The sequence below is a fragment of the Pleurodeles waltl genome, chromosome 7 (genome assembly GCF_031143425.1).
Source record: "Pleurodeles waltl isolate 20211129_DDA chromosome 7, aPleWal1.hap1.20221129, whole genome shotgun sequence".
Classification (NCBI taxonomy): domain Eukaryota; kingdom Metazoa; phylum Chordata; class Amphibia; order Caudata; family Salamandridae; genus Pleurodeles; species Pleurodeles waltl.
The window spans coordinates 179,854,901-179,880,549 of record NC_090446.1 but is presented as its reverse complement, the minus strand read 5'-3'; the positions used below and the strand labels follow the sequence as shown (position 1 = coordinate 179,880,549).

General features: G+C 43.6%; 1 protein-coding gene across 1 annotated transcript in view; it reads right to left on the bottom strand.

The window, feature by feature from the left end:
- Positions 1-10,108: 10,108 nt before the first annotated feature.
- PCIF1 (phosphorylated CTD interacting factor 1) overlaps positions 10,109-25,649 on the bottom strand; it is a 136,023-nt gene continuing 120,482 nt past the window's right edge. Inside the window, exons 13-16 of the mRNA XM_069243514.1 lie at positions 24,655-24,839; positions 23,147-23,240; positions 21,293-21,468; positions 10,109-11,844 (exon numbers count right to left, since the gene is read on the bottom strand). Coding sequence (XP_069099615.1) covers positions 11,595-11,844; positions 21,293-21,468; positions 23,147-23,240; positions 24,655-24,839 — 705 coding nt within the window. The 3' untranslated portion in view covers positions 10,109-11,594. The remainder of the gene's footprint in view (positions 11,845-21,292; positions 21,469-23,146; positions 23,241-24,654; positions 24,840-25,649) is intronic.

Here is a 25,649-nt window from a genome sequence, read left to right as displayed (position 1 = left end):
CTTTAGATTTCCTCAAGATTTGCTTCTGGAACCAAGGGGAACCTCTGCCAAGGAGAAGACCTGAGGAGAAGTACTGCCTGTGACTGTGCTTTGTTGGGCTATTGTGCAGTTGCTGCTTCTGCCTGTGAAAGGGGACAAAGACTGGACTTTGTGGTATATTCCTGCATGAGAGGAATCTCCAAGGGCTTGAACTGGGATTGCCCCCTCTTCTGAAGTCTCAGGGCCAATAAAGACTTCCTCTGCCAGCACCCGGGCTCTCTGCTGAGGTTCCTGCCCTGCGAAGTGGTACCTAATCCAGTTGCTGGGCCCTTGAAAGAAGCTGGTGGAAAAACCAAGTAACCCGACTTCAGACGACTCAGGACGGATGCCGCTGCTGAAGCCGCCTGTAACCAAAGCTGTGGTCCTCGCTTGAGTGCCACGACCCCGCATGCCCTACGCTGCTGCAGCCTCTCTGTAGTCCGCAACTCGGTGGAAGTCGCCGCATCATGTTGTGACCGCCAGACATCAACTCCACCGGAAGTACGCAGATCCAACGCTTCGCACCAACACCGCCTTACCTCCACTGCAAGGACCCAACGCCTCCGCTCCTACGCTCTGCAGCACCGGAACCGACGACGCCTCGGATCTAGTGACGACGTCCACCAGCTTGTTTACTCATTTTGACAAGGTACTGTACGTGAGGGTCTGGATGACTCGTTGAGTGGCACCACTGGCGTCGGATTGTTGGGAATGATATTACCAATTCAAAGCATTTGTGTTTCCAAGTGCTATATTGAAGTTTAATCTTTTAAGAAATCATAACTTTGCTTGTGTATGTTGGATATTTGCCGTTTTGGTCTTGTTTTCCTCAGATAAGTATCGGCTATTTTTCTAACCTGGTGTGGAGCCATTTAGTAGTGTTTTCACTGTATTACTGTGTGTGTTGGTACAAATACTTTACATATTGTCTCTGGGTTAAGCCTTTCTGCTCGGGCCAAGCTACCAAGTGGGTGGGCGGGGGTTAACCGGGTGTGTTTCTCCTTTGCCTTGACCAGAGTGAGAGTCCTTGCTTGGACAGGGGGTAACCTGAGTGCCAACAAAAGGCCCCATTTCTAACAAAACCTTTATCAGAAATAAACTTTTGGCATTAGAGTGTAATGCTCAAACCACCATAACAAAAATATAATTTGGGACGGATTGGAGGGTGAAAGGAAAGCTGGAGTCTGGAGTAAAGATGGAGAGTGCAAGTGGCGTAGTAACAGTATCATGGGCCCTGGAGTAAGAAGCAAAAACGGTTCACTGCAATTTCACAAGGAAACTACAGCAGTAATTAGAGATGAGTGAGGTCCATAGGTCTCTGGGCCCCCGTGCCACTGCACCTGTTGCTCCATTGATAACTAACCCTCTGGAGGGAAAGCGGATGGGGCAGAAAAAGAGAAGCGAAAGGAATAAAAGGGACAAAGGGAAGAAAGAGAAGGGGTCCCAAAGAAATAAAAAGAAAGAACGAGAAAATGAAAACACAACTAAGGGAAGAAATAGAGCAAACGAGAGGTAAAAGAAAAAAAGAGAAGAAAGCTAGTGGACGAAAGAGAAAGAGGAAACAATAATGAAAGAAGTGTGAAAAGAAAGAGAAAAATGAACATTAGAGAAAAAGGAGATCGAGTGAGAAACGAGCAGCGAAAGAACCAGGGCATGTATGTACTGACACATTTCCCACAGACACAAAATGGAAAAACCACTTTGACACTTCAGGGCATGACAAGTAACTTGTGGCTTCCACATACAGTTGGGAAAAAGAAGGATTTATAGTATTACGTGAATTGATAGATAAAGATAAGAAAAACACCAAAAAAAGGAAAGAAGAAAGATCTTAAAAAAAAAAAAAGTGAAAGGACAGATACCAAGTCAAAGGAAAGAGCAAATAAAAAAGAAAGAATGAAGGGAAGAGAAAAAAAGTAAAAGAATGAACACCTGATGAAGAAAAATTAGAAGAAGGAAACAAGGAAAGAAATAACCATGTGAAATGACCGAATGGAGTTCACACTAACGCATGTTGAATAGGTTTATTAGTTACATGCTACCAGGAGGGAGACTCTCCAGCAACTGTCACTCGTCAGTTCCAAGGTAGAACCCCAGCATAAAGACTCTGCAGCACGTGCCTGCTTACACATGAAACTGGGAAATAGAATATAGAAAATTACACCAAGAGGAGGTAACAAGAGGAAGAGTAAAAAAAAAAATTCTAAGGGGAGAGGAGTAGAAATAAACAGTTGAAAGAAAGAGCGAAACTTAACATGTAGATTTTAAGAGTTGGAAAGAGAAAAGTGGGAACGAAAGAAAACATTAGGAGTACAGAGTAAAGGAAAGAATGGAGTGAGATAGGTTAAACAGACATTCCCAAATAAAGACGACAGCTAAGAATAGATTTAATTGGCTCCCCCACATCCTCAAACAGAAGTCAGAGTGTGGAACAAGCAAGGGGCACTCCAGAACAGCAGGAAGTGTTATTACAGAGTTGTATGTGAACCCCAATACAGCAATATTGGAGCACTTCAGATCAGGACTTGGGGGAATGGACTGAGCTGGATCCCGGCCTAGTGCTGGAATAACAGAAATGCAGTGGATGAGGAATGAGAAACTGAGTGCCGTGTAATTCCTGGTATTGGAATAATGGGGAGCTGCAGGTTAGGGTTGAGGTGAACTGACAGAGTTGTATGTGGGCTGCATTCCTGGAATAGTAAGGGGCACACAAGGCCAGAAGTCAGGTATGTTAATAGAGCTATGTGAGGAACCTATTATTGGTGTGGCAGTGTTGCAGAGTGTTAGCCTGGAGGTACCCTAGTGAAGCTGCTAGTGGGGCCCGGTAGGAGAGTGGCATTGCCTCTGAACCACAGAAGTGAGGAGTCCTGAAGGGCATGTGTGTGATCCTTAGTACTGAGGAGAAATGTGCACTAAATGTTAGAATTGATGGATTCTGGGGGAGTTGTGGTGGTTTCCATCAACAGTGGTGTTGGATGTTTGACTTTATGTGCACTGGCTGAGATGTATTTCACTCTTTTGGATCCAGTATTGGCTTGGCAGTGGGACTGAATATTAGAATTGAGATGCTGTAATGGAACTGTATGAGAGCGGGGTCCCATCATAGGAAAGGAAGTGAACTCACTGGGGTAGAACTGAGGTGCAGTGATGGAGCTGCGCCCGAGGTCCCAGTACTGGAACAGCAGAGTGACCTGACTGTAAGAACTGAGGTGCTCCGGCAGGCAGCGTGTGTGGGATCCTGGCACTTGCACTGCTGAGTGCTTGGAGTGTGTGAACTGCAGTGCACTGATGGAGCTGTACCGGAGATCCCAGTACTAGAGCAGTAGCGTGTACTGACTGCAAGAACTGAGGTGCTCTGGCAGACTGTTTGTGTGGGGTTCCTGGCCCTGGTGCGGCTGGGGCTTGTAGTGCGTGAACTGCTGTGCACTGATGGAGCTGTGCCCAAGGTCACAGTACTGGAGCAGCAGAGTGTATTGACTGCAAGAACTGAGGTGCTCTGGAAGATAGCGTGTGTGGGGTTTCTGGCACTGGCACGGCTGAGGGCTTGTAGTGAGTGAACTGCAGTGCACTGATGGAGCTGTGCCTGAGGTCCCAGTATTGGAGCAGCAGAGTGTACTGACTTCAAGAACTCTGGCAGGCAGCTTAATTTTGCGTTCCATTCGCCAGCACACCAACAAAGAAGCGTTGCATTAGAGGATGTTAATTTTTAGAGACATCCTGCACATAAATACTGACTGGCATCCATAAGGTGCTGGGCGAATAAGTATTTTTAAAACAATAAAAACTCAGCTATTCTAGCTAATCGAGTCAAGACAGCCATTTAACATTTTTTTCTCTTTTGTAGAAAAATTAAAGTTATTCTTTGGAATAACATTTCTTTCTTGGTTGACACTGCTACTTTTACTGTATTTCAAAAAAGCGTGAAAATATGCCTTTTAGATAGACTTTTAGAATTATTTTGTATGACAACTGGATACAAATTACCCATGTCCTGTTTGCACATTTTAAAATGTGTTAATATAACAAAACATTACAATAGTAAATACTAACATTAAAAGACACAGTGCAGTAAGTGGGCCACCATGCGTGAACGTGTTTTGGTCACTGAAGATTTCCTGAAATCTGCTTTTTCTGTTATTCTATTTAAACCCAGTTATGCTGAAAAAGCTCCAGATCATGGTGTCTTGTGCCCTCAGCAGCATACATTATGATGCTGTTGACTGCGGATTATTAGAACATTGGAATGTTTGGGGTGCCATTGGAGACAATGGAGTGTGCTGGGCTTTTACTGGCTGGTAAAAGCCCAGAGCGGCAACATTTGAATGTTCTATGTTCACAGCAACAGAAGTGAACAAAGGCCTTCCGGAGCCCAAAGGGATTTTAATCCCCCAGGGCTCCATGAGGACTTTGTTTTTTTTATTAGAACATTCTGCCATCTGGTGGGAGAATGTTCTAATAGCCTTATAGCCCATCGTAGCTGTGCTATACCGGCAATTTAAGCCCCCTTTCTTGTTGAAGTCCCTTGCCGAACACTTGAGCGGTCCTTTAATGGCCAGTAGCCTGCTACGGTGGGTTCTAAGGTTATATTAGAACACTGGAATGTTGGGAGCTCCACTGAAAACTATGGAGTGCTTGGGGCTTCTGATGGCTGGTAGAAACTCTGGAGCTCCAACAAACCAATGTTCGTTGTTCAAAGCTGTTGCTGTGAACAAAGGCCTCACAGAGCACAAGCGGGTTTGAATTCCCTCAGGCTCTGTGAGATCTTTGTTTTATTTATTGGCCTCTACTGGAAGAATGTTCTCATAGCCTTATAGCCCTTTGTAGCTGGTCTATACTGGCATTTAAATCCCACTTCTGATCGGGTCATTAACGCTGGGGCGGGCCTTTAGTGGCCAGTACAGCTTGCTACAGCAGGCTATAAAGCTACAGTATTGACTCATAGTCTAGAGCACTGGATCGTAGTTACTTCTAAGTGTGGACCAGTCTTCTACATATTGGTTGGCTAGCAGAACTATTTGATTGAACCACATAGTAAGAGCGCTTCTCCAATTGCTGCAATTTACTGAAAAGCTGGACCAGTCCTCAACTTGCCTCATATTCATCTTGTTTATTGGAAAGTTAAGTGCCCGATTTACAGTTTTGTGTGTACTTCGTCACAAATGTGACGGATAGCCCATCTACGTTATTTTAATTAATTAGGATATAATGATTTTGTAACAAGGAAAACGGCAAACGTGTTTGTAATGGAATACCCATCCACCAAACCCTACACCAGGTCCTAAGTTTTTGTCTCTGCTACACAACAGAAAGTAACCCATCGACCACAAAACTTTAACTGCGTCTCATGTGGATTAATTCTGAAGCCACTACTTCGGTACTCTTGAATTTTGAACAGGGGGAGACTATTTAGCTTTTTGGACCATCTGAAGAGAAAGTAAGGGACACCCAATCCCAAAGAACTGAAAAGCTTTCATGTAAACAGTAAAAGAAAGAGCATTCTTTGACATACTGCCCAAAACAATCAGGCATTTGGACCATGTCAGGACAAAAATATGATGGAGACGTTCTTGCTTGGTTTGTTGTTATTGTAGAATGGGACATAGTGGGCAGCATGATGGTTTTCATTAGTGAAAAACATAAGTGCTAGGACAAAAAGAGAATATTTGGAATGCAGGTTAGGTCTAACACTTCAACAATCCTGCAAGGGCATGAAGACTGGAGTGTGCATTATCTGTCTAATCGTGGTGAACTGGGCACCATGAAATATGCTGAATGATACCCTGGCCAAGCTTCACATCTGATAGGATCAACATTATTTTCCAGGTTACTATGCAAGACTTTTTCCATTATACAATTTATATCTGAAGAAATGTGCATCGAACCACTTTAGTGTCCACATTCACCTTGTTAATAGAACTACTGAGCTGTCTGCTAAGCACTCATCCTTGGAGTATTATAGTGTGCAGGTGTCTAGGCATGCTGGTGTTTTGTACTCCTTACAACCACAGTGGCCATGCACAACTTGGTCTGAGCATTAGACATATTCACCTAAAGGAGATCGGGGATCTGAAATGAACACCAATAGGTTAAGCCAGTACATAGATTGACTAGGTTCTGGCCAGATCTCTATCATGATGTCTTAAATATAAGACTGAATCACAATGGATTATCTATGTAAAAGCCTATCAAGCTCAAGATGACACCCCCTTTCCTCTCTGGCTCAACCCCTCTATTATGTAATCTCTTGATAGAGTGGAGGGCTTTAATAAAATGATATATGCGCCTTTTCTTCCTCTAACTTTACCCCATGGATGCTTGTCCCTTTTGTTCAATGGGCATGGCCAAGTGGGAATCTGGAATTTGAATGTAGGCATACTGGGGTAGCTGGAGATCGAATAAAAATAATTCCTGTTGTCACTTAATGTCTGGAGAAAAGCTACTTAAGCCATGGAGCTTCCTTGCAGATGTCGACTAAAAGAATATCACCCAGGACCTAAGAAAGCCACAGAAGCTCCATTTTTTGCACATAAAGAGGGTTCTAGGAGGGACATTCAAAGGTTATTTGGCTTTAGCATAACAGGTCGTTGTGCATCTGACCAGACAGCATCTCTAGAGTTGTTGTCCATCCCGGGTAGTTACTGTGTAAGGACATGAACGCTGTGATAGCTCGCCCATCGACTAATCAATCCTGTGAGCTAGCACTGACAACTGTAGGGAATGTGTGCTGCCTAGCTTCAGTAAAACTTGGCAGTTGTGTTGTCTGTCCTGACTTGAACTGCCTTATGATGAACAAGGTGAGAGGAAGGAATGCCTTGAGATCTAGCTGGATTGATATCAACTCCAGTCCAGATGGTTAATGTGGGGATATCGTTGGTCAGGTGTCAATATATCTTGTTTAGTCAGTTATTGCAAGTATCTTGATCAGCCAAGTGTCAAGGTAGGGAAACATGTGGACGCTGCTTCTTCTTAAGTGAGCGGCTGCCACTGCAAGACACTTTGTAAAGCTGTGGTTACTCCAAAGGGCAGAACTCTGAGCTGATAATGCGGACCACTTACTACAAAGCAGAAGAACTTCGATGCCAGGGCAGATGGGTATGTGAAAATAGGCATCCTTCATGTCGAGGGCGGTCATAAAGTCACTTTGCTTTAGTAGAGGAATGACACCCTGGAGTGTCACCATGTGGAAGTGATCTGACAGAATGAACTTGTTGAGGGGTCTGAGGTCGAGAATGGGCCTCAAGGACCAATACTTTGGGGAATTATGAAGCATACGTACTGCAACCCCTTGTTGCATTGTTGGGGCAGTAAAGATTCTATAGTCCTCTTGCGGAGTAGTGCATGCATTGTCTCTTGGAGCAGATGTTGTTTCGGGGACTGCCTGTGACTGTGAGTAGGGGGGATGTTGGTGGTGTTTGATTGAGTTCTAGCCAGTAGACCTCATATATTATCTAGAACCCACTGGTCCGAGGTGATTTCTGCCCAGCGGGCAGAAACCCCTGCAGCTTTCTTCCAACAGGTCTTAGATGGATGGGGGTAGGTTAAGGGAGTCGCTGCTTGGCAGGTGCAGATCCTATATGGGCTGTCTTTTCTCCTTCCAGTCAGCCATTGTTGCCCTTGTTCCCTTCCCTGAAGTAACCCTGAGAGGATGTTTGTTGCTGCTGCTCTCTGGGGAATGATGTGGGTGTTTCAACAGTGGTGGTTTTGGCACTACCACAAAATTGCGTGGGGAGAAAGGAGCCGCAGACAGATGGTGTTTGCAAGGCACCCACAGCCTTAGCTGGCTTTGTGTCGTTCTCCATTTTCTCCAAAATCTAATCAACCTGCATCCCAAATTGATGCTAATCTTCGAAAGGCAAGTTGAAGAGATGTCATTGCACTTCCAGTTGGAAACCAGATACGCGCAGCCAGGTCTGCCTGCAAAGCAATGTTGCTTTGTGTACTTTTTAAATTTTGAAATGGATTGTAGATATTTGTGTATGTGCACAAACTCACATACACATTTTAAAATAAACAACATATGAAGAACATGTTTCCCATACAGACTTTTTTTTGATACTGCAAACAGTTTCTTTTTGGAAAAAGCATTCCCGAAGCCCACACATAGATTGATACATTCTTCAATTATGAGTATTAATGAATATCTCACGAGGAAGATGGTCAAGGTCCTTTCAACAAGCCTTCAAGCTAGGTGCAAGGGAGCAAAAGGTGATGTCAGGGTGGACAAGGCCTTAATTTTCCAGTCTGGTCCTATACGTTAGTCAGTGCAGGAGTGATTCCAGCCTCACCAGCAACATCACCCCTTGCATGAACACAGATGGAGGGGTGGGACGACTCCATCTCCAAACAGCAAGGAGCCTAGAAATGGCAGTTCTAGACAAGCTTAAGGGTTTTCTGCTCTGAAGATGTCAAGGAGTATCGAATTGAAAGGTGTCAGTTGAAGCTTCTAACAACCACACGATATTTGGTAGTAAGTATAGAGCAGAATTTGGCGTCAGTAAACAGATACCCTTGTTATTGCAGATGCCCTGGCAGACCTGTCGATTTCCTTCTCAGCAATGGTAACGTCTTGCAGCATCTCACACCATGAATGGTACTGGTACACACAGCACTTACTCAATATGAGGGAGCTGTAACAAGGATGATTTGCACTGAAGTACAATAGTCCGACAAAAAATAAGCCAGAGTCCACTTTGGAGTAGCTGCCAATAAAAGGTAATGAAGACACTTTTCAGTTCCCAGAACATAAGGCTTCAGCAACTTGGTATCTTTCCAAGTACTGATTATCCCTGAGCCAGGAAAAGTTGTGCTTGAGTTAAGAGTCTTTTTTTTTATACTCAATGAGACCGGGATGATTCTGGACGGAATAATAAATCTCTGGAACTTCACGTCCTTGATTGTGTTGTGGTGGAACTTATACTTCCATATTTGTGCAGTACCATCTGTTGGGTACTATTGCCACCGCCTCCATCTGATACAGATGTCACCTCATCAAACCTATCAAGGCAGCACCAGTGGTCAAATGAATAGGCTGGTGAAGTCAGGTAGTGTCCTTAAGGTTTTTGCCCTTGGCATCTTACCAGAACAGATTGATTTTATGCATGTGCACCTGAAGCTTGACCACTAGTCGCCAGACCGAGTCTTGTCTCTTCATCATTAAAAGCATAGAGCTGTTCATCTTTTTTTCTTAGCAACAAACGGTTTTGCCTCCCTCGGTACCCTCCTCCCTTCGCCTTCTCCAACAGATACTTCAACCTCTTTCATTGTTTAAAGAGCTAGCCCAGTAATAATACCCACTCACTTATATGCTGTGAAGTCTCTGCTCTTCCAGGTGGCAAGGGCTATTCATCACTTGGGCCCCCGAGAACTTCCTCTCAAGAGACAAATGGTTTCTCTCCTTTGCCAAATCAGACTCGCTCTCACAGGTTCTCCACACCATATCTCCTCTCGCAGGATACCACTGCCCTCCTAGGTACTCGGTGCAGCTCTCATTTTCCCAAGTCAGCTTTTGGTAATCCCAAGTGATCTGTGCAGTCTCCAAAATATACAGATCAGTTTCTCTTTTCCTAGGTCAGATTTCATTCTCGTAGGTGCCCAGTTCATTTTCATTCATCCCAGGAGAGCAGTGCAGTTTCTGAAGGGCACAGTGAAGTCCCAAGTCTCACAAGAGACCTGTACAGTCTCCAAGGTACACAGTGAAGTCTGGCTGGTGCAATGTCCAGTGTCCACTCTCACTGACAGCTTTCCCTCACGATGGTGCGTGATGCATTTTCCTCTTCTGCCAGGAGGCCAGAGCAAACACTGCAATCTCACAAGAGACTAATGCAGTCTCTCAGGTGCAAAGTGCAATCTTCTTTTTCCCACATTCCGATTGCAGGCTCCTATTCTGCACATGCCCAGGTGAGCATACTTTCGCCCATCTGCAACAGCAGGCGCTCAATGCAGTCTCCTTTTCTCTTAGGCGCCCAGTGAATACACCACTGCCAGGTGTAAAATGACAAACAATTGGCGGTTCTCAGGCATTATTATAGCTCTCCTATATGAGCCAAATTCCATTTATGTCGTCTTTTGAAAAAAATGTTATCAATAAAAAAACATTTTCATTCTTTTTAATGTTTCTAATAACCAGGAAACTGAAATCAAAAATATACTTTTACTTTCCTTTGATACAAGTAATAAAATGGTTTACTGATTTTAAATTAATTAAAAAACATAACAACAACAAAAAAGGGTTAAATAAAGAGCCCTGGAGGCTGTGAAAAACTCTCCTCCACAGCTTTGAAACATATCTCATGACTAAGCTTTTCAGGCTGAGCAGCAAACCTAGATCAGCTAGAACTGAACCCATCGAGGGCCAGAGCACTGAAAAAGGGTCAGCATACCACGCCACATTCACAATTTACACAGCTGCTGGCCCTGCTCTGAATTAGGACCGATAAACCACTGAAAAGCAAGTAAACATGTCTGGTGATTAAGATTGAAAGTGGGTCAGAAATATTGTCCCCATTGAAGATACACGTCAGCTGGTGTTCGATGAAAGCTGGTTAGCAATCTTCTCCACAGTCACAGAAGAGGCAGAAAGGACCTCCTTTCAGAGCACAGCTAAGTCACCTGCAGTTACTACCACGTCCAGTGACTGTGATCTAACAGCTGACCAGGAAACCTTGTTTACAACCACAAACCATCTACTATACCTATGTACTGAAAAGTGGTCACCAAACCACGGTTGCTGTGAAACAGGTCAGAGGACAAAGCTCTAGTGGACAGACATCAAACCTCTCAGCATCCATGACATGCACATGATGGAACGTTGCAGACTTGCAGAATCCTCTTCACAGTTAAGACACTCATCACTGATGGTGTTCTGGCGCCTGTGCACAAAACTACCCGACCTGTACAAAAAATGTCCACTTTGGAGCGTGGTAGATAGGACAGCGAGCACCTCCCTAGCTATGAGACACACCCACTGACACACACACACACACACACACACACACACAGAAAAAAAAGGGGACCCTGATCCTCTGGTTACTAAGAAGCAACAATTATGGACTGACAATCACTCGTTTTGGATACAGAGACCTGCTTCTGACATAGACTAACTATGGACAACGGAAACTGAACAGAAAGCGTGGCTGGTACTCTGCTTGTCTGGGTTAATGCTGAACTTGGGCGGCATCTCTTGGGGCAGACTCCTGTTCCACCTCTTGCGGTCTGTGGTGAAGTATCTTCTCCTGTAGTACAAGGCAGAGCTTCCAGTTCCTTCTAAAGACAATGGTCTCATGAAGAATAGGGTTACAACATCAACTCTCTTTCAACATCATGTGGGCATAATCCCATCTCGCAGCCACTCAGATGGAGAAGTTGGTGGTGCTCCTCTCCGCTCCGTCTGCCATGTTACAGCTTTGCTCTGGATGCTATACAAGGTGAGCAATGCAAATGAACATGAAGGAAGAAGTATCCTGGAATGCCCTCAATAAGGAGGTCTCATCACACTGTACAGTCTGTACATCTCGCCACATCAGCGCAATCCTGAATGCCGCCTGCGGCACAACCTCAGAACCACACTTAAATGATAACTAATTAGGAGGTCCATCTGGGGCAGAGCCTTCTTCTGGAACATTATCTCTCTCCTTCTCTGCAATTCCTGCAGTTGATGAGGACGATGAGGAGGATGACCCCGGCGTGCCAAGTGTACGTCCAGAGTGCTTGTATGCGGAAGTGAGCTCCTGCAACTTCTCCGGGGTGGGTGGCCACTTGGCAAATCCAGGCTCATTTTGCAGAAAGATGACAGCTGTGTTGTGTACTGCTTTGTAGTACATTTCCTCTCTGAAAGAAAGAATGAATAAATAAAATTTTGAATGAAAATTTATAAAGCGCGCAAACTCCAACATCTTTACTCACTGTCACTTTAACATCATCCTTGTTCTACACATCTTTACACTGTGTCTTGCACAACTTGGGGTATCGATCCTGTCTATTAGGCAAGTTTGCGGCACTTGACCCCACCCATGAACCTTTACATACTCAGCCCTCAAACCTTTTACCTAATGATCTCCTAATGTCCATCATATGGTCCCATCCCTCCCTCCACCTCATACTCGTCACTAGGTCATCACTGGTCTCCTGTGGCCTCCAACACCTACGGTTTACCCCTTAAAGCACAGCATACAGCTTGCACTATCGCATGAAGGTATCCACCTGTATATCCAATAGCCTTCAGCTGTTGCATCCTCAAGGGGATCCACCCAACAGGTATTTTGGGTCTCTCCTTGCTGTACAAACTTGGGGCATAAAGATACAGCTCGCACTGAGACCTCAATAATTTTTTCAGCCCTAAGGTCACTACTTCACTCATGAACTGTAGCAATCCAATATTGTTTGCTATGGGGACGCACTGCCTGCTTATTCTAAGCTATGCAGCCTTCTGGTCACTCCATCCTTCTGACTGTTCACTTGCCTGATGCCCTAGTCACTCAGGTGTCTAACATCATTCTTGTTTGTTATAACACATTCTCTTATTTTTATTGTAAGAACACTCTGATCCAAGCCTCTACTGTTAAAGAATTTGAAGCACGAGCGTCATGAAACCCACCGAAGTACAATGATCAGCTGGGACTTGTGCTCTGTTCTACTAAAGCACGTGCTGCCCTCCCTATGCCTGGGTCCTTAGATGGTGCACCATTCAGTTTCATCCTCGGTGACCAGGGTTGCCACTCGTGTGGCCCTTGTGTCCACATGTTGAGGCAGCGTGGGTCTTGCACAATCACCGTGCTATCATAGTATGCAGTTAGGCAGCTACCAGACTGCATATTCTGGTGCTTGTAAATTGGAGCAAATTTCTAAGTTCTCCTCAGGGAGATGTGTAAAAAGAGGAGTAAAACGCTGTGTACTATCCATAAAGCTGTGATTTATGTTAAGGCTAGACCATTTCAAAACTTTGCCGATGAGGTGGGAGTTAAAGATGCCCAGATTCAATTCAAGTCCGCAGTGGCTATTTCTGCTGTAATGTTTACTGTCTTGTAATCATACATTAGGAGCTAACATTCAAAAGCACTGTCAATTCATCGAATGTGAAGCTTCAGGCAATCCTTTGTAATTTTAGCTTTGTGTTCACCGTACCAGCACAGACAGCAGAGTCATCTTTTGTGTTGGGAACTTAACAAATGACTGCATTTACCATTGCTTTGAGGGTAATCTTCTTTTGGGTTTTGCGAGTGTTTTCACGTCATGGCACATGTTGCAAGGAATGACAGTTCCCTTTAGTTTCCTGCAAGCTTCTCCGGAGCCAACGGAACCATGTCAGCCATGTACAGATTTTTAATTCTCATTGTTTGGCCCAAGGTGTTGAACAGTAATCTGATGAAAGGAACCATCACTTATGTGCATTTACTAAGCATAGTAGGGCGAGGCTTATTTAGTCGAAGGCTATTGTTTGAACATCTACGACTGACTTCACATGTGCATTACTTGAAGCCAATGGAACTCCTTCCTTTATTCCCCATTATTGCTGTTCTCCCGTTTCATAATACCTTCATATTTTTATATTTTCTCTTGAATATCCCATTTGTGTTATATTCTGAGATCGTTTAGAAATTAAAGTGAATCGCAGCTTGTGCATTTGTGTTTTTACATCAAATGTGTTTTTCACGGTCCCTTCCCTATATGTTTATGTTTTACAAAAAAACTCTTTAAAAAACACGAGCATTACGGAACAAGAACAAATAGAGGACGTGGAGGGTTAAAGTGCACATAATAAGGCACACCAGGAGCTCGAAGAACACCTTGCGTGTTATGTGAATGCAGAATCACAAAGCTGCAATGTTCTGAGTGTGAAGGAAGGCATGGGCCCATCGATTAGTAAGTGGCCAGCCAAATATGCAACTTAATCTACCTGCAGATTCTTCACCATGATCCTGGTTCCCTGGTTCAGCAAACTTTCAGCAATACTAGTTCACTAGTGCTGGTGGTGTCGTGGACCCGTGGTGAAGCAGATTCATTGAGTCACAACCAGCACTGAGGTCCCTTTCACCTATTAGTCCTCAGTGGAAGTTTTCCACGCTCCACGACGCTGGAAAATTCTCCTGCCCACCGCCCTTACCTGGGCAAAAAGATGAGGCCACAGTGGGGGTGGAGGTGTGACCGCTGGACTGCACAGTAACATTTAAAAAATCATTGGCAAAGCCAATAGGTTGTGCCTATACAAGAGTTACTGGCCTGGCAATGTGTTTGGTGTGGAGTGCCAGAGTGGAGTGGGGGAGTAGTGTCGTAGATTGGATTTGTTGCAGTACAGTGTTGTAGAATGCAGTAAGGGAGCAGAGGGTCTTAGAGTTGAGTACAGGGGAGAGAGGTCAGTGGCAAAGAGGGCCTTAGAGAGCAGTATCATAGCGTGGTGTAGAGTGAAGTGGATTGGATTTGGGTAGAGTGGGTGGATACAGTGGACTGGGGTGTACTGAAATGGGTGAGGTGGATTGGACTGGGTGGGGTGGATTATACTGGAGTCAGGTGGACTGAACTGGGGTGGGGTGGACTCTGGTGAATGGACTGGAGTGGGATAGGGTGGATTGGACTGGGGTGGATTGGAATGGACTGGAGTGAATTGGATTGAGTGCGGTGTATTCGATGGGGTGGACAGTGGGGTGGATTGGAGTGAAGTGGGGTGGGCTGGATCTGAGTGGGGTGAATTGAGGGGGATTGCACTGGAGTAGAGTGGGGTGAAGTGGACTGGTGTGCAGTGGATTGGAGCGGGGTGGATTCGATTGTAGTGGGGTGGGGTGGACTTTCTGAAGTGAGGTGGACCTTTTGGACCCAGGGAATTGTGTGGTGTGAATTGGACTGGAGTGGGTTGGATTAAGGTAGTTTGGCATGGGGTGATTTGATTGGAGTGGGGTGAATTAAGGTGCACTGGATTTGACTGGAGTGGGTGGATTAAGGTGAACTGGATTGGAGTGGGATGAATTTAAGTGGGGTGGACTGGAATGGGGTGGAATTGATTTGAGTGGGTGAGTTCGAGGGAGTGGGGTGGGTTGGATTGGAATGGAATGGGGTGGAGCACCCTGGAGTGGGTGGATTGGACTGGACTGGGGTCGATTAGACTGAGTGGGGTGAATTGGACTGGAGTAGAGCAGACTGAGTGGGGCAGATTGTTTTAGATTGGAGTGGGGCAGACAGGTTTGGAATGGATTGGGCAGACAGGTTTGGAATGGAGTGGGGCAAGTTGTTTTTGGATTGGAGCGATGCAGATTGCTTTGGATTGGGAAAGACTGGAGTAGGGTAGATTGTTTAAGATTGGAGTGGGGCAGATTATTTTGGATTGGTGTGGGGCAAACTGGAGTGGGGCAGATTGTTTTGGATTGGTGTGGGGCAGATTGTTTTGGATTGAAGTGGGGCAGATGGTTTTGGATTGGAGTAGGACAAACTGGAGGGGCAGATTTGAGTGAGGTGGGCGGATTGGATTGGTGTGGATTGGGGCGAGTGGTCTGGATTGGATTTGGTGGTGTGGATTGGGTTTAGTGGGTGGGGTGGGTGGATTGGCTTGGATTGGAGTGGGGAGAACTGGATTCAAGTAGGTGGATTGGGGAGTACTAAACTGAGTTAGTTTCGTTTTTGTAAAATGGGGTCATTTCTGAACATGGTGTATACCAGTTTTAGCAACTGTTTTGTGGTGCTTACTATCATGGCGTTCACTGGAAGAAATGCCAGACCTCTTGTGCAACTTGTGGTGCCGAGACTGTGTGAATTCCTTTCTACAGGACGGTCGGATCTGAAAGGTTCTTAGACATGGATATTCTCATTTCCTTGTGTGAGGTCATAAAAAATGTGGCCTTTCTTTTCCTTATGTCCTGACGCACAAGGTCACAGAGCCCAAAAGTCTTTTCTTTTTGGTTGCATGTTTGACACCACTGGCAACAACAGTACAAATCGCCAGAGAAACTGTATTGATTCAGCCTAGGGTTTAAAAACATAGACCTTAGCATGACATGACCATAAAAGATTTGAGTTTTTCAAATAACGCGAACTGAGAAAACCTGTATATCTAATGCTAAAAATACAAGATCTGATGTATATAGTACCAGTAGCACCATTAAGAGCTTTCTTCCACATATAGCCCAGCAAAAATTATTGCTGCAAAAGTGCTGGTGAGCTGGCACTGCTGACAACTTCCAGTGATTGGGGAGCTCACTAGAACTGGTGACAGTGTTTAATTCAGGAGAGCTGATGATGACGGAGTGTCGAACCTGAGCCTTGAGCAAGTGAGCAGCTTCTGAAGTAACGAGTTATCTGTGCCTGCATTTAACATATTCACCAGACATAAATGACGCTCTCCAACTGCCATGGCCAGGGGAAGTTACATTTCAGTTTAAATACATTATCATTCAAAGTCACTTAAAGTTGAATTTACCAATAAGGCGACAACTGAAAAAGTGTCTGATTTTCCCAGTAGGGTATCTGAGAAGAGGGGCTCTCAGATCTACTGCAGGATAACTTGGAACAGCTGTATGCAAGGGAGAGAGAGGGCAATAAGACTCAGGCTATACAATTCTAGTTTCAGTTGCTTAGTAGAAAGAATTAACAGGATGATTAAAGATAGTATCCTGATGGACAAGTCTAGTAGACTGCTTTGGAATGAGGTGATGGAATCAATGGTCCTGTGGCATAAATTTCGGCCAATTAGTCTGTAACAGAAATGATTCCATTTGTTCTTATAACACGTAGGCTACTACCAGTGTTCCAAGGTGAATCCCAATTGAGCAGGCAGTCTCTGTAGATCTAAAAGTTGTGTCATCATGTGACAGTGAGATGACAGAATTATATAGTATGATGGTAATTTTCATGCAACTAAGGCACTGTAACATTTTGTTTGGCACCAAAGTAAACAAGTAAAAAGTCTGACAAATAAACCTAAAATAAACCTAAACTCATCCTCAGTGGGCACCACCAGCCAAAGGGGCTGATGTTAATTCAATTATAGCCGTTTTGGGGTTTGTGTCTCGGCCCCAGAACGTGCTAGGGCTATTTACTTTTCCTTGTGATGCTTAACCATATTTTGTTCATCTAGCTTTCCTATATAAATAAAAAGTAATTGGTTTTCAAAGATATTTCTCTAGCTAAACATTGTTTTATTTAGTGTAATTATCTGTGTCAGGCAACTATGGAGTTCCAAAAGCCTTCTGCCATAACCTTTGATTGGTTAGTCATGCTACGCCCGGTAAATCAAGTGTGGAAAAGGAGTCGTCTGGTTATCCAATTAGAGTGTAAAAGTATGCAATGACCTGAAACACTAGTGATAAATGGCAGTACCCACCTTGAAAAATTTCAGACTTCGGACCTAAAGAAAAGGTTTCACGAGAAACGTCTCTCTTTAAAACCTGTAGTCCAATTCCTACTCCAGTAAATGTCCTACCTTTTTAACTTTTCCAATGATTCTCTGAAATAATGATCACTTATCCTGTGCAGCCATCTCCTAGTAAAATCGGTTAATCTGCCACTACTATCCATCCCTAAATTACTAACTTCTACTTAAAGCTGGATACCCACATCAGCTCATGTACATTGCCTCAATTTACCAATTCTCGAGTCAAAATCTGGTCATTAACTGTGATGTTGCTAAATTCCAATGTTGTCTCAACCTCGTCTTCTCTCACCTTTACTTCTTATTCATACTTGTTGATCTTTATTTAGTTGGGAGTTTTACACTGGGCTGCACAACGCCTATTGGATACTGCAGAGCACTGAAGAATCTGAATTAAAGTGTAGGGCTGTAGAATCCTGGGGTGCAGTTGGCCATACGACGACTTCTAGCAGATATTCCTCAGTAGCTATCATCATTTCTGTGGAATAGCCAAAGGCTGTTCGAAATACTTTTTTTTTTTTTTTTTTTTTTTTTAAAGAGTTTCATGAAGCCCTGTCAATTGGGCTCTGCATGCGAGGTTGAGGTCAAAGCATTCCCAGATTCTGGACCTCAAGTTCTTGGAGATCTGCCTCCATGCTTTTTCCATCAGATGTATTGTTGAGTTATTTGTTGCAGTAATACTAGAACAGTGTTTACCTCTCAGTACATGGCGTTGTCCTCCTGTTCACTGACTACCTCTACTAGTTCATCTCTTTGCCTTCACGTCCCGTTTATGCTTAAGTCTCTATGTGTTCATCCATTTGCCACCTTTACCCATGCATCCCTGCTCCTCTTACCCTTCTCCCCCTTCGCCCATTCATCTCTGGGACACTTCTTATTGATCATCCGCGTTTTTCTTCTTCCTGATAATCAATAGGCTGCATGCACCTAAACATATGCTGTTCTCCTCCGACAATTCATTGCTTAGTCTCCTCCAACCATATATTTCCAAGCTGTCTCCCAGATTTATCCACGGAAATGTTTAGGGAACTGGTAATGTCCATTTCTTCTGGTTCCCCGTTAGACCCTATTCCACACTGGGTCTGGAATGACAAGGCAGATAACCTTCTCCCGGGCATGTTAATGGTGTGTAATCAATCTCTGACTACAGGGATAGTCCCGCTTATGTGGACGAAAGCACTTGTTAAACCATTGTTGAAAAAGCCGACAGCTGATATCAATGACCCCAGAAACTATAAACCCATTTCTCAATTTCCATATCCACAAACAATTCTTGAGAGATATGTTAGCAGGAAACTAACAAAATTCCTGGAGGAAAATGAGATGTTGGAAAATGAACAAACAGGTTTCAGAGCTGCACATGGGACAGAGACAGCATAATCCATGCACTAGATGAGATGAGAATGACAGCTGATGAGGGGAAAGGGGTAGCACTAATCTTATCAAACCTATCGGCTGCCTTCAATACTGTCGACCATTGCAGTCTCTTGGACAGGCTGAAGGAGACTGTAGTGGAAGGTAAATTATGGGATGGGTTGTAGTCTTATCTAACTGACGGATTAGGGGCGACCTCATTACCCTCTTTCCAATCTGAGTTTATAAAGTTAAAACATGGGGTCCCACAAGAATCAGCAATACATCCTATTTGTTTTAATACATATTTGCAGCCCGTACTGAAATTGATTAGATCCTATGCGATCTCCTTTGTTAACTATGCTGACAACACTCAGATTATCACATCTTTGGATAATAACAGTACTTCTCAAAAACAGAGACGACACAACTGTTTGTTTGAAATGGCTAGATGGCTCAAACAGAATAAATTAAAATTCAATGAGAAGTAAACTGAATTTCTGTGCTGTAGACTGGCGAAACTGATCTTTCGTCTCCCAGGAAGCATGTGGCCTTGGAATGCAACTGATAGTTTGGATACTGCCCAAAGTGTATGGAATCTTGGAGTGCTAATGGACGAAAACCTTAAACTGAAAAATCATTTAAATAAAACAGTGGCAACTTCCTTTGGGTTGCTGAGGAATTTCAGGAAAATTGACAGCCTCTTACACCAACAAGTTAGGAAGCAAGTGATACAAAGGGTAATACTCAGTAGACAGGATTATTGTAATGCGCTATTAGGAATTCACGATTATTTTTTTAAAAGGATACAAAAAAACCACAGCTAAACTGGCATTTAATAAATCCAGGTTTGGCTCAGCGTTGGGAGTCCTTAGAGAGCTGCACTGGCTGCCAATAAAGGAAAGAATTGTGTTTAAATCTCTATATTGTTTGTAGAGCTCTGAAGGGAATTGGTATGGCACTTTTAAAGAAAAAGGTGTGCCATTACGGATCGCAGATACAGCTACGGCCGACTTCTGCAAATCTGATCCTTGTTCCCAGATTTAGGAGGCTGAAGTACGGGGGCAGATCGTTTCAGTTGAAAGCTGCTCAATTGTGAAATAAATTACTGCTTACTCTTAGGAATGAACAAAATCCTTTCAGCTTCAGACGAAGGCTTAAAACTTGGCTCTTTCCTAAATACTAGCAGAGATAAAACCCTAAGTGGAAAAACTCTAGCTGCTATGTAGCATTTTTCAGTTGTTTCTATTGGTTCTCAGCGCCATGATACCTGTGAGGTGAACGTTGCACTTAATAAATGCAGATTAATACTAATAATACTCCAGACACTCATTCCCCGGCCACCTGCTTCTTCAAATGTCTTAATTCCTGGGGCTTCTCAGCACTTCTACAACCACAGACCACCTTCTCATTTTCATGGTATGCCTACCTCTTCTAATGTTCATCATTCTAGCGTGTACCTGGGATGCAATGGGAATCATCCTCTTTCTGTTTACCACTAGGTTGTGCCCTCTTTCTGTTCAACAGTGGGTCACCCGGCCTATTCATCCCTGTACTGCCTCTTCATCCAAGTGTGTTGTCCACATCATGTTGATCCCTTCACCAAAACGTCCTTACATTGTTGGACTGCACCCTCCACCTCCTTCCTTTACCCCAGAGGCCTTTCCAGTTGACAGGTGTCCTCTAGGAGTGTAGCCCTGTGCTCCATCCTTAATCTTCCTGGGCCTTTTGCAGCTCCTGTTCATTCATAGGCTTTCTCCTAACCAACAGGCCACTGCCTTCTACTAGTCATACCCAACCACTGCTCCCCTTCTGGTCATTCATTGGCAGCAGCCTCTTCCTCATCTTGTTCATCCCCTTGCCTGTTCTGTGATTTGTCCATGGGAACCTGCTGATCATCTTGTTTCTCTCCCTGTTCATCCCATGATCTCTGAGTTGATCCTCCAACCATTCATCAATGGACCATAATTTCCTCTTCTCTGATCTTTGTATGTCTCCTGTATGTCAATAGCCTCCCTGTGCAAATCCCTGGGATACCTCCGCCTCATATTCATTCATTTATACCCAGTCTGTACACCCCTTTGTGGCCTCCTCCTCTTGTCCACACCGTAGGCCTCTGTATCTTCCTGCTTATCAGTAGGCCCCTTTTAACTTCTAGTTCTTCTTAGTCTTTGTCCTATTGTTTATTTTTGGATGTCTCCTGCACATATCCCCATCTGCCACGTCCTTGCCCTTTGGTTGTTCATCCCACAGCTGGCTCCACTTTGTTATTTTCATTACTAGCTCTCTTCCACCTACTCTTCCCTCCACTGGTGCTGGCTCCTGCTCATGGCTGGAACCTCTGTGTCATTACTGAGAACCACACAGGACAACCTGGCCCTTGCTGTTTCTCAACAGGTATGAGCATCACCTTGTTCCACCGTGAAATATCTAGGTCCAGCATATGGCCCACACACACACCTTACTATGCCCACACTCTTCCATACATCAGTTGATCAGTAGGAGATAATGCACGACTGGGTAGGAAAATGCTCTACAGAAGAGAAAGAAAAGTGCTTTAAAGTTGAGTACTTTTTGCAGACATGCTGGGATCCACTGCGATATTCATGATCGAAGGCCGGTAGTGCAAGTTGATGTCTCTTGAACTTGCTCTCTTCCATACGGGTCAGGGCTGGAGTTGGTGGGTCTCGCCACTCTGGAATGAAGATGATAAAGGACAGTGGTTCTTTGGAACTCTCCAGCAGTTTCTGAAAGGAAAGATCAGAGTAAAAGAATGTATTATAATGAATATTAAAAAACATACATGTTTAAATAACATAAGTGGGCAAAATAAGGACAGAAAACTCTAAAAAGAGAATGCTTCAACAGTCAGGACGTGTAAGAATGTCTGGTGGTTCTGAGAATAGGTAAGGATATCTTGAACATCCATTACAAAGACCTGTCCAATGCAATCAGCTTGAGGTACTAGAAAAATGGCATACATAGTAATGTGCCATTCTCCTTCGATTTTGTTCCTGGAAAGCTAAAGGCAAAGTGCTGGGATTTTGCATCCTTTGCTGTTGCAACAAGGTTGATTTTTAGTGTTATCCATTCAGGGACTTCCCCAGCACTCATTTTATTTTAAGTACCTTTCTTATTTTTGCTATAGGAAGTTGCTCAACTCATCCAAATGTATATCTGACATATTAATTACATGGACAACCAAGATGCTGGTCTCTTCTTGCCATGTTAGATAATGTCTGCCTGTATCAACACATTTAATGGGTGGAAGAAATAATTTCCTACCATGAATTTCAGAATGCTCATGTGCTATACCCACTTTGTGAGAGACTACTTTCCTTGGATAGGCAAGTGCACAGCACAGATCACTAACCATACACAAATGAGTGTGAACAGGAATTGATTAAGGGAAGGCTCGTGAAATGGTAACCGTAATAGGCCATTGTTTCACTGGCATCACTAAAAGGCTCTATGGCGACTCATAGAAGTGTCAGTTTGCTATCCCAATCTTTTGTCTTCTGGAACCAGGTGTCCTCATTATGATAGATGCCCTGCCCAATAGATAAAGGAAGTTAAGGCACAACAGCCTATTTTCCTAACTGGACTTACAATGTGAATGATGTTTTTTGAGAAACGCTAACGCTTCATCTTAATTCTTCTATGTTTCTACAATGTTTGATTTCTGTGACCTTATAATGCAGCCAAAATATCAATTTTTAAGATTAACGTTTTATATATTTTAATGTAGCCGATTCTGAATGTAGTCAAACCAAAAGCAACCTTTGTCACGTTGTTGAAGGTGTTGCTTCAGCTTCAGATATGCCTTGTTAAAATGAATGTTTTTCCTTGCTCCTTCAGATGTTAATTGCCGATATGGTTAAACAGTTAAACAGTAGGTTCAGAGATAACCATATTAGATATCCGACACTTTTTGGTGCAATGCCTAGGATCGTGTTCTCATTTCCAAGCCATTGCTGTGGGGCATTGGGAGTGGCGAATCTATTATCTGCAGTCATCCATGAAAGATAGAGGAGAATTCCTTTTATAACGGAATAATAGTTCCTGGTTAGTCCATGGTGATTTGCGGCAAAAGGAAAACTCTAAAAACACATGAGCTAAGTTCAGCTCCTGCAACACAAATAATTATTTTGACCCCTGCTACAAAACCATCAAGAGAAGAGGTATTTCTCTAGTTTGCATACCTCCCCAAGTCCCTCCCCCCCCTCCCTCCCGACACACACACACACACACACAGATGTTGTGCTTTAGAATACTTTCCCTGCTTTGGCAAGGATGCTAGAAAAATGGTATTAGACCTTTTAATTGAAGTAAGAGGAAAACGCTCTGAAGCAGTCCAGAATGTGCTGGGTGGGTACACAAACGAACAAAGAAAGAGGGAAGCATACTATTGTAAGAATTTCTTACCTCAAAATGCGTAACCATGGCATCCATCAACTCCTCACAGAATGGAGGGTTTGCCTCAAAGGATCCACTGACCGGGAAGAAATCTAGGCATGGCCTGGAAAAACCAAATGACAATATCAAGAGAGCAATCTGGGAGGTGTGTGCGCGTGTGTGTACATTTGGGAAATAAAGAAAAGGATATGAAAGACTTGGGAAAAAGCAAATAGTCTGTAACTGGGTAATGGCAAAAGAAAGTCTAGTCTTGATTAGTTCTAATGCTGTGGAGGCCAATGGGTAGAGAGCATGAGAAAAAGGACCACCTAAGTTCTGTGAACATGGACTAGGTGTGCATTAATCTACTAAGATCATGAGGCATGAGGGAGAGGACTCAGACTATGAAAATGGCACAGAAATGCATAGAAGTTAGAGACTATAGGGATTGCTACAAAGAGGATATTGAGCCTGAGCCTTGGGGCAGAAAATGTATGTATTGTGTATCTGGTGTTAAGAGGAAATCTCAGCGCCCGAGGAAAGGCATTGAGTGTAGAACTAGTGGGAAGCTGCACTATCGTTTCAAGTCTTTCTCTGGTGGAACAGAACAGGCTGTCATTTGGACTGGAGAGTGGAGCACTAGAAATTATTCTAATTCTAGGACTACATAACTATATACTTGAAATGGATGAATATTTTTTTGTGCCGGGGTGAAGGAAGCAGAAAGATGCTAGTGGGGTAAAGAAGGAAGGAGTAGGAAAAGTCTGAGTTAGGGAGAGCTGGAGGCAACTCTTTTCTGCTTTCCCCACTCCAGTTCCAGCCTGCCTCTAAGTGGAGTGATTAAAAACTCCATAAGCGTGTGATACAATACTGTGTGACAGGACAAGAAAAGCTGCAAAGGGCTAAGATTATGGGACTGAATGCCTTCAAAAGGAATCCGAAATAGGACTCTTAACATGCTGTAATTATTACATTATAAATGAACAGGAGGCAGACAAAATGATCCATAAGAGCACATAGTTCCAGCTTTTTATGACTGCATGTTTGACTAAGTGCTCCTACCACAAGGTATCCCAAGCCAAATGTTTACATGTCTACAATCACCACTGATTTTCTATAGGCACCCTTCCTTTATTATATTTTTTAATCATAACAGGAACGCCATTAATAAAGGGATACCTAGGTGTTCAGAGGTCATTTTAGCAGTCCCCGGTAGAAAATTATCCAAAGAGCTTCCATGGAATATGGTTGAGCCTATCCTGGTTTTAGGGACCAGGATGAGATCTGATGATGAAGCATGACACCAATAGGGTGTGTGGGGATATTACAAAAAAATCAATGATGATTGTAGACTTATGGACCTTTTGGTATGGGACACCTTGTTGTGGTCTGCATCTGTATGTGAGGGCATGTCTTGAAACAGCCCTCCGCTCTTTGCCTTTTGTAAAGCTTCGATTGACTTTGATCCTCCATTGCTATCTGTGTGCTATAAATGCAACTACTTTCATGCCTAAACCAGAACCTCACACAGAACTCACCCTCTTGATCCAAAGTAGCCATCAGTATCTGTAAACGCGGAGCAAAACTGCTTGAAGTAACAGTTGAGAGGCGAGGCAAAGCATTCGAAGGTCACACCAAAGTGCTTATTTAGGGCTTCAAATACATGAACTGGTAGAGCACCCTGCAGGCCTGTGCCCTCATACAGCCCTACTCCGAACATCACCTGAGAAGGAAAAACAACTTTAATTGAACCCCAACCCCAGAAAATATAGCTATCACTCTCACTCCCAACACACCGTGATTATTACAATTGTATCATAGGTTTCTGAGAACAACAAAAACAATTTCTAACATGAATGTAAAAGATTCAACATTTTCCTCCTTGTTGTTCCTGGCACCTCCAAGAGGGGATATAGACAATCTCGAATGAAGACATTTATTTCCAGAAGTGATGGTGCCAATGGACTGCACGTCAGACTTATGAAAAACACTTGTGCAATTATAGAATATGTCAATTGTACAAGCCTCCCCTATGACTCCCTGCTCTAGCAAAATCTAAATAGTGAATAAAGGAAACAAACTGCCCTTATTAATTCTTGTATGGTTGTGAAGATGAGGGTCTGAATGTAATGCAGAATTGTCTAGGTATGGGGGCTGAAGTTTCTGCCTCTTATCACACAGATTTGAACACAGGGGTGACTTGAAGGCATTTGTTGAAGGTCGGAGTTCTGGTAAAAGCTCTTATAAAGGAGGAAAGCCAGAAGACAAAGGGCTGCTTGGATGTTGCTAACCATGGATAGCTAGGGCTTAAATAATAATTATATTGAATTTCTAATCTCTTTTGACCCTCAACGTAACAGCAGAGAGCCCTTTTTTTTAAAAAAAGGGTGCAAAGCAAGCTTTCTGATGGATGGGTCAGATTGGAAACAAAATGTCTTAAGTAAAACTGTTTAACTAACATGGAATTCTAATATTCCACGTGGAGGAAAATAGGACTGGATGGTTCCCAAACGAAAATGATAGGCGATAAACA